At 35.1% G+C, this 10146-nt stretch overlaps 2 protein-coding genes across 2 annotated transcripts; one reads left to right on the top strand and one right to left on the bottom strand.

Annotated features, from left to right (window-relative positions):
* LOC133032967 (uncharacterized) lies at positions 1 to 1703 on the top strand. The gene is made up of 2 exons (XM_061107457.1): positions 1 to 758; positions 908 to 1703. The coding sequence occupies exons 1-2, from the start codon at positions 1 to 3 to the stop codon at positions 1701 to 1703; spliced, it is 1554 nt and encodes a 517-aa protein (XP_060963440.1).
* A 2970-nt stretch (positions 1704 to 4673) lies between these two features.
* On the bottom strand, positions 4674 to 5517 carry LOC133032955 (uncharacterized). The gene is made up of 2 exons (XM_061107441.1): positions 5372 to 5517; positions 4674 to 5265 (listed from the first exon to the last, which is right to left on the bottom strand). Exons 1-2 carry the CDS (start codon positions 5417 to 5419, stop codon positions 4816 to 4818), a joined length of 498 nt encoding a protein of 165 aa, XP_060963424.1. The 5' UTR covers positions 5420 to 5517; the 3' UTR covers positions 4674 to 4815.
* Positions 5518 to 10146: the final 4629 nt, after the last annotated feature.

Raw genomic sequence — 10146 nt, 5'->3', positions numbered from 1 at the left:
ATGTGGCTAGTGGAGAATTCATACCAACAAAATGCAAGTACGAACAGCTACTACAAATACTGCTTACTTCATTGGGTTGCGAAAACACCAGCACAACACTACAAATACAGTACCAAGCTAAAGAAGGAATACCACTTAGATCAAAATATGCAACGATCGAAGCCTCTACTTTTACTTGGAATTGAAAATGAAGGAAACAGATTTCACGACATATCCACTTTATGTGTCAACCGGCAGAAACAACAACACAACACTTCTGCAACACCAAATTCGATATCCACAACAACACCGAATGAATATAATGTGGCAATGATCGAAAACAACACAACAACGCTTGAAAACAACATAACAACAACAGAATCATACACAACGGGACAGCAAACAGAAGAAGGGGAAAAGTCAGAAACAATAGAAGATGAGGAGGACAAATTCGACATAATTGACTATGCAAATTTGGTTGCTGAAGAAATGGTAGAACAACTTGAAAACACCAGTAAAAAACTGGATCCAGAAATCGACATCAACAATGCAAAGTTAATAACAGACAAGCAACACCTCGAAGTGGAAAAAGGACAGGGATACAAAGACAAAGAAACTTTAAAAAATGTCCTCAGCTACTACGCAATCAAAAACAACTTTCAGTACAAAGTGTGGAAGTCCTGCTCTCAAGAGTACAGTCTGAAATGTGTTTACGAAAGCTGCAATTGGTCACTAAGAGCATCGAGAAATGGCCCAACAAACACATTCATAATCAGGAGGTTGGTTTTTTAATAGTTTTTTAATGTTGTTTTTGTTGTCAGCCTTAACAAATGCCCTGTTTCCACAATTTGTACTGAAATACACCTGTTTGGTATCTGCAACAGGTTTGTTTTAATAGTTTTTTAATGTTGTTTTTTTGTTTCAATAGGTTCTCAAATATGCACACATGCCCCATAAATATTAGGCATGAAGACCAAAGGCAAGCAACATCGAAACTGATAGGGGAATGCATAAAACCGAAGTTCTTGAACATAAAGACCAAGGCAACAGCGATGGACATAAAAGGGGAGTTGAAATACAGATTTGGCATCAAAATGAACTATATGAAAGCTTGGAGAAGTAAGGAACATGCAGTAAACGACTTGAGAGGTAATGCTAGTGACTCGTACAGCCTAATACCGAGTTTCTTACACATGGTGGAAAAAACAAACCCTGGATCATTTGTCGATCTGAAAACGGCAGAAGACAACAGCTTGCTCTTTGTTTTCATGGCGTTGGATGCATCCATAAAAGGGTGGGGAGCATGCAGACCGATAATTGTTGTGGACGGAATGTTCCTCAAAGCAGCTTGTGGGGGAACTTTGTTGTGCGCATGCACACAAGATGCAGCAGGTCATATTTTTCCACTAGCGTTTTGTGTTGCAGATTCTGAGAATGACCAATCTTGGAAATGGTTCTTCAAAAAATTTAAAGAAGCGTATGGGGTACGGGAACACCAATGCCTAATTTCAGACAGGAATGAAAGCCTCATCAAAGCAGCAAGAGAAATCTATCCAGAAATTGCACACAGTTACTGCGGTTACCACATTTTGAGCAACCTTAAAACAAGCTTCAAACAACATGCGCCAAATACAATCTGCCATTCTTTGGAGCGATCCAAAGCCTACACGAAAAGCAATTCGAGTTCCACATGGCTGAATTGGATGGATTGGACAAACGCATAAGACCTTACCTAAAAAAAATCGGGTATGAAAAGTGGTCAAGAATTCATAGCCAAAACAAGAGGTATTCCACAATGACCTCAAACATATCAGAATTACTGAACGCTGCAAATTTGGCAGCAAGGGAGCTACTAATTACAACGCTGCTAGAATGCTTGAGAACATTGGTGCAACAATGGACGCATACTAATAGGACAAAAGCACACAATACCTTCACTAAGCTATCACCAACTGGAGAAGACATACTGTTGAAAAATTACACATACTCATTGAATCTGGAGGTAAAATATTAATTATGCTTCTTTTTTTTTTGGAAAAAAAAAACAGTAAGTAAAAGTTGTTGTTGTAGTGTTGTTTTAATAGTTTTGTATTGTTGTTGTTGGAATTACAGCTATGTTTGATTTTTTTTTTCAATCAAATTTAAAACAGGTTAAAGCAACAACAGATTACTTGTTTGAGGTAACAAGAATGAAAGAATCGTGGGAAGTAGACCTAGAAAAAAGAACATGCACGTGCAACAGGTTCCAAATAGATGAAATGCCATGCGGGCACGCAGTGGCCGTGATGAGGGAGATGAACATGGACCCGTACACCTACTGTTTAAATTACTACACGAAAAAAAATTGGCTGGCAACTTATTCAGGGACAGTTTACCCAATAGGACACCAAAGTGAATGGGAGGTACCGGAAGAAGTGAAGAATATTATAGTCTTGCCTCCACATGAAAGAGTAAAATCAGGAAGACCAAAAACATTGAGAAGGAAGGCTGGATGGGAAAAGGATCAACACAACAAGTGCAGCAAATGTGGTGAACTGAGGCATAACAAAAGAACATGGAGCGAGAAAGACGTAGAAGGGAATAAAAACAACAACAGAACAACAGTGGAAAAACAAAAGAAAACTACACATAAGTTTTGAGAATGAGATATTGAGGAATTTAAATTTCTGAAATACAAAGGGAATACATTTTTTATTTGAAAAACATTGATTACATTGGGAATTGTTGATACTTTAGATTGGATATTAAAAGATGTTGGATACTAAATTGAATATATATATGAAGTTTGTTATTGAAACAGTTTGTGTTTTTAATACTGAAATTAATATTTGTATTCAAAAAAACAGAGAAACTATAAGAAAAAAAAAACAAAAAAAGAAGGGATGTGAAATGAAAAAACAAACAACTTTAACATACCAACTTGTTTTTACATAAAAATAATAAGAAAAAACATACAAAAATAAAAAGATTACATGTGGTCCACACAAAACGTAAGGAAACACAACATAACACCAATGTTTGTTTAAGAAAAACAACATAAAAAACATTAAAACAACATTAAAAAACTATAAGAACAATGACAGTCTGATTGAAAAAATAAATCACTTCTTCGGAAGGCTGGGAGGGGCCTCGGATTCACTTTCAATGTTCTCAGTTTGCTTCTTCATCCCATATTGATAAAATAACACAGCCAACGATCGCGGTGAATTTCCACATCAAAATCAGAGGATGGGATGGGTTTGCCATCAATGAAATACTCAGCAAATGATGCAACAAAAACACCACAATCACTGGAAAAAAAACAACAAGGAAACACAAAAAAAGACACTATGAGAACACTGATAAAAAACAAAGTCACATAACATAAAAATAAAAATACAAACAACTAGTGAAAAACATTGAACACTAAACATAAAACTTACGCTGTGACCTGATCGGGTAAACCATCAACAGCAACAATAGGGAAAGGTTCCATAGTGCTAAACTTAGCTTCGTTGCGAAGGCCTTTGAAGTCTAACATAGAGAAGTAATATGGTAAAATAACAGAGAAAGGCTTGCAAGCCTCTTTGGCAGCTGTCATATACCTCCCAGAACGCAATGAATTGTACAGATATATGCGCCTGTCAACTATGTTAAGACGACCACAAATCCAATGATCCTGTAATTTTACATTGATAGTCATAACAACATGATCAACCAAATGCCAAGGAGTGGCACATAATATCTTACCACCTTGAATGTACTGGGCCACATTGTGAGAAAGAGACAACACCGATATATCGTTGTTTTTCTCAACAAACTTCTCATACAAAGTTGTTATGCTAGAACAAAACAGGCAATCAGTTGTGGTGACTTTGATTTTCGGCTCGGCTGAGTACATTATTTTCTTACGAAGATAATAGAAAATGATGTCGATATGTTTTGAACAAAAGAAAAAAAAGTTAGTAAAAAAACATTCAAACGTATAAAAAACTAACAGAACAACACTTAAAAACATCAAAAAGAAAATAAATAAAAAAACAATATGTAAAATAATAATAATAATAAAATAAAAACTTACAGAATTGGTAAGGAAACAATTAGGGTAGGCAAGGTTATGAAACCACATCTTGTTGCCGATGTCCTCAACACCAAAACGAAATGGCGGAAATATTGTGTCCTTACCCTTACAATACACATTAGTTGTTGTGCTAAAAAAAACAAATAAAAAAATAACAAAACACAAATGAAAAAATAAAAAATAAATGGAAAACGATAACAGATATATAACTGAAAACACCTACAAAAATACTTACTTAGATTTATGCTTTCTAAGACCTGTATCAACCCACTTGACAAACTCAGCTTCCAATTGCGGATCGACAGGTTCACCAATCTTGTTGTCCAACGGGCACAAACCACGCACATATTTAACGACCTTATACACAGAATCATCAGGAGAAACTGAGGATGAACCTGATTTAGATGCACCAGAAGCAAGCTCAATGAATGGGGATTTCAAAACAGCTCCTTTCTTCTGATCCCTCTTTTGAGGACGTAAAATAGGAGTCTCTTGAAAAACAACCATTTCAAGATCAGTCTTCTCATAAGTCTCGAAAACGGGAGCGGGGCATTAGTTGAGGAACCAATCTAAAAAAGAGAAAGGATAAAAAAAAAAAGATTTTTTTAAGTTTCAAACAGTACAATAAAAACACCATAAAAACAACAATAGAATACCATATAAATACAAATTACAAAAAAAAAAAAACAGAAACACAAACCAAATTCTCCACAGCTTTAACAGCAGATGCAATTGTTGCATCAACATCAATGTTGTCCTCCCCACCTTGAGACTGTTCAGGCTGATAACAAAAAAAAACAGTAAAAAACTATTAAAACAAACACAAAACACAGAAATCCACACAAAAAAGCACAAAAAAAATGATGTCCAAACAATAAATACACATGTTTGATCTCTGCAATAGGTTCCACAGGGTCAGAATTCTTGGCATCATCCATCTTGCCGGTATCATCATCCCTCGAAACAACCTCGGGGACAACAACACCCTTATCGTTACGAACATCGCCCGTGTGAGCCTCATCCTGACCAGCACCAACACCATCTCCACCCAGATCATCATCATCATCATCATCAGTTTCATCGTCATGATGATCATCTCCTTTATCATCGTCGAATTTATCATCCTCGTCTTCCTCCGAAGTGGAATCTTCATCATCCTCATTTTCTGAAGTACGAAGAGCATCTTCAGACTGAGATCCATTGTGAGTAAGACCACCTTGGGATGACTGAGAACAAAAATTAAAAATTAAAAAATTAATTAACTGTATAAAACAACATAAAAACACTACTAAAAAAATAACAGAAAAAGTAATGACAATTAAAAAAAAACACCTCAATAAGAATGTCCAGCTTCTTGTTCATCTCAGCAACAGATTTCATAAGAATCCCTTGCTGGCTGACAACAACAGATAAACACTTTTTAAATTCCTCAAACTCAACTCAGGAGACATTCTCATGAGCAGATGATGAAGAAGAACCCATCAAGCCAGGTTGACCGAGCGAGGGCTTGGAACCACCTTTAATTTTGAATTTTACAGCCTCGGGAGTAGTCTTACCAGAGAAAAAATCAGTGAGGCTCAAACTCAATCTCTCAACGGAAGTTGGAGTGATGTTTCTTAATTTTAACTGAAACAACAAAAACTAAAAAAAAAAACAATATGCACATGAAACTGATATTATAAAATAACAACAACAATAAAAACATAAAGTATAAATAATGTATACAAAAACAACATTAAAACAACAGTGGAAAGATAATAAAAAACAACAGGATTACCTCTTTCAAAGACCGATCGAAAATGAGGGTGTTCATTACATCCATTTTCACCATACCCTCCTTGTCCTTGGGTAATTTAGGCCAATTCAAAATCCTTGGAATGTCAGCATTTGAGTACAAGGACAGTTTCCCAATAACATACGGGCAACACTCGAAAAACCAGAATTGAATAGCCAAAGGAAAACCCAATAACCTGTAATACCCACCATCCTCGTCACTACGAACTACCCTCTTATAACCAGAATCTATCTTACCCTTCAAAGAATGCATAGTGATATCAAAACAATGCTTGCCCCACCCAAATTCATTATATCGACCACTATCGACAACATCTATTTCCTCAGACGAAACAACTTTACCCGGGGGACCACCTAACAAATAACACTGCACAAAATACAATACAGCCAACTTGACTGCAAGATCGTCGTTATCCTTAAGATTGTCAGCAATAAAAGCAGTCTGAATAGCACCCTTGGTAATTTTTTTGTACCCCTTAAAACAATGTTTGATCAATTCATTATCATCTTGCTTAAGCTGATAAAAATCAGAATCAACATGACAATCTAACCCCGTGACCAACGCAAACTCTTCGATACTAAACCTAAGGTATTTCCCTTGGACACAAACCCAAAACTCCAACCCATTAGGCTGCTGAACCTCCCTCAACAGCAAACAATGAAGCAATTGGTAATGAATTATGTACTCTGGAATCCGAAGAAAATAACCAAACACAGATTTTGAAAAAATTTCCAATTGGCTTTCAGTTAAAATTCTCTTAATGTCACCAAGTACAGAGTAATACCCAGATGTTACTACTCTAGAATGATAGAATTGAGATCGGGTGTACTTGCATTCCCAATCCTAAAAAACAGAACAATAAAAACACTGATAAAACACCATAAAACACTACGAAAATAACAACAACAAAAAAACAATAAAAAAAACATGGAACAGAATGCATAACATGACAAACCTCAACAATCCTATTAACAGGAATTTCCTCAGTCACACCTGATGATGGCAACACCTTTACAGGGGATTTACCCTTGCCCTAAAATTAAACAAAACAACACCAACAAAACAACAAATAAAAAATTAACAAAAACACATAAATAAATCAAACAAAATATATAAAACCATTACAAATACAGAGACAAAAACAAACAAATACCCAGATATATGAACTTCAAAAATCGAATTTAACAAAAAAAACAAAAAACCTCAAAAACAACAACAGATAAATAGTAAAATACCTTAACAGAAACAGGCGACTTAAGAAATTCAGAATCCAACTCAAAATCTGAGTCTGAATTTTCAACAACAGTTCGAGGTCTTTTTCCTCGAGTGTTCTTCGAAGATCCAGCAATGGTTTTTCTTTTAACAGAAGGGGAAGTGGGGCTAGGAGGGTTCTCTTTCAGATTTTTTTTACCCATTTTTGATTTGGGTCTGGTTTTCTGCGATTGTTTTGTGGGTTTTGTAACTTTGGCCGGAGATGGTGATGAACGAGTAACGGCCATTATCAAGAACTATGAAGGTATTTATAGACAAAAATAATAAAAATGGGAGGGAAAATGAGAGGGAAGTTTAAGATAGTGGTATGGGATTTGAAATTTTTTAAAATGAAAAAACCACCCACTACTACAACCGTATAACAAAACTGAAAATGGGGAAGAAGATGAACAGTTGAGATGAGAGAGATTACCAATTACAAAATTTAGATTCGAAAATAATAAAAAAAAATAAAAGAAAAATACATAAATACAATACTTTTTGATCAGAACACATAACCGTCAAATCAAACAATTAAAAATATTTTTTTAAAAAAAAAATAAACGTGGCAAAACCCTATCGTGACAAGTGGCAATGACCAGCCCCTTACACGGCTAAAGTTTCAAGGCAGTAAACTGCCAAAAAAAAAAAAAACAGTACAAATGTTGTTTCCAGCGTGGCACAGTATAAATGTAATAAAATGGGAAAAATCAGTAGTGGGTGTAAATTTCCCTAATCAATTGACATGGCCCAAATATTGAAACCTTTGTATTGTATTATATTCAGCATTGAGAGACTATGCTTGGTACGGATGCTTTGTCAAATGAGCTTGGGCTTCCAGTCTCCTTTAAATTAAGCTTCCTTCAATTGATTTTAAATTTTTGTCACATTTATCTACACAATAAAATAAATCAAGTTACAATTAAATATTTTCAATCTCATAAATATATCCAATTAAAATAATGAAAATACTAATTATGACTCAATATATTTTAACATTTTTACACAATAAATGTACAATTTTACACACTAATCAGGGAGTTTGAGCAAGAGTAGCAGAAGATTGTGAATTGTTTTGAAGATCTTGGACAAAAGCAATAAGAGGAATTTGAAGATTCTTGAGTTTTTTCTATCTTTCTTCATGGACTATCATGGAGAAAACTTTGGACAAAGAAGGAAAAGGTTAGTATAATTTGAGCACACACATGAAAGAAAAATTCATTTAAACTAGTGAGAAATTGTAAGACTTGTTCTTGATTTAGAAAAGCCAAGTTGTCAGCGGAAGCAACACATGTACATTGAATTCTATGTCTAAGTTCTTGAATCTCATCCCACTTACACTTGAGTTTGGTAAAGTATGCACTTACAGAATCTTCTCCTTGGCGCAAGGTGATAAGAGTTTCTCGAAGCTCAAAGATTTGAGGTCCATTACCTTGATCAAAACAAGAGTTAACCTCAGTCCAGTAGCCCTAACAAGAAACATAATGCTACTCTTGATCTCGAGTGTAACAGAATGAAGAATCCACGACATAACCATTTGGTTGCATCAAAGCCAATGGTTGTGAAGTGGATCAAACACTGGAGGTGGAGGGAGAGTGCCTTTAAGGAAGACCGTCTTGTTTCTGGCACCAACAGACAGTTCAAAATCATGATGCCATGGTTGGAAGTTGTGATCAGAAAAAGGTGGAGTAACCAAGATCAATCCAGGATGATCACCGGAGTTGAGGAAGTACGGACTAGAACTATCTTCATGAGCTGGACAAGGAGGAGGAAGGAGATTATGGTGTGAATGTTCTCTAGTAACATTAGAAGTTGGAGGAATGATAAGAGGGTCTGACGAAGGAGCATTTGGAATTGATGAGGAAGTGTTTGGCAGGAGAGTTTGGTCAAAGTTCCTAGATCTAGTAGCTCGTGTTCTTACCATGGTGAATTAATGGCAGAAAACTTTTCGAGAAGGCAGAAGAGAGGAGAAAGGTTTTAGACTTTGATACCATATTAGTGATCAAAAGACTAAATTGTGTTATCTTGAAAATAGGGTATATATACATAGAATCTTTGATCTAACAAAAAAAAAAGGGTGAGTTGGTTTATGGTTACAACTGGATATAAGAATCTTTCTAACCAACTTATAACTAACTTTTCTTCACTAAAATACTAAGAAATAATGCTAATATTTATTTAATTATCAAAACTCTAATAAGGATGAACAATGTTCTTGTTAGGTTTTATGCCCTAAATAAAACTCTTTACAATCTGATTAGTTATCAATATAAGAAATTTGAAGTGATTGATGTTTGCATGAATTTTACATGCTAACGGTTTAATATGTTTAATATGTTTATTACATTCATACACACAAAATCAGTTAAATCCAGATCATATGTTTATTCACAATTACAGTATCGTCAACACAGTGGAATGTGATTGTGATCATATGAATCAAAAGTTTTGGTCCCTGTTTCATCAGTGTTATTGGATTTACACTAATGTGATAATCAGCGATGATGTGTACTTACACTTGGAGTAAGTGTTATGTTCTTTCCAGGACATTAGCAAAGTATACTAGTTTCGAATGTATGGAGTATACATTGGACTGGACCGATATTGCAACTAAGTTAAGATATTACAAACTTACCGTTATACATATCTTTCCAAGTCAATATCAGTAGTTGATCTTAAGATTAAAAAGGATCTAAATCCTGATATGCTTGGGCTCAACTCAGGAGTGCTATTCATGTTCTTTGATTTATTAGTTAAGCCTACTTTTGGGTCAGGGTGATACGTATATTTTGGGAACATGATAGTATGATTGAGTGGGAGTGCTGAACATAAATATGGAATCTATAGCTTCTACTGGTGTATAGAAGTTAAGTGATGATTCCCTTCGAGCTTAGCAAATAGAAGTAAATGGATGAGCTCTTGTTTAACTGACTAATTATTAGATCACTAAACACCATTTACAGGTAGCTAAGTGTTTTAAGGGGCAAAATACATTGAGGGGTGAGAACGGTAAAGAAATCCCATCTCGATGTAAATCATCTATATAGAGGATCTTTAAATC

Source organism: Cannabis sativa, unplaced genomic scaffold (genome assembly GCF_029168945.1).
Source record: "Cannabis sativa cultivar Pink pepper isolate KNU-18-1 unplaced genomic scaffold, ASM2916894v1 Contig1, whole genome shotgun sequence".
Taxonomy (NCBI): domain Eukaryota; kingdom Viridiplantae; phylum Streptophyta; class Magnoliopsida; order Rosales; family Cannabaceae; genus Cannabis; species Cannabis sativa.
This window is presented reverse-complemented; position numbering and strand designations above follow the sequence as displayed.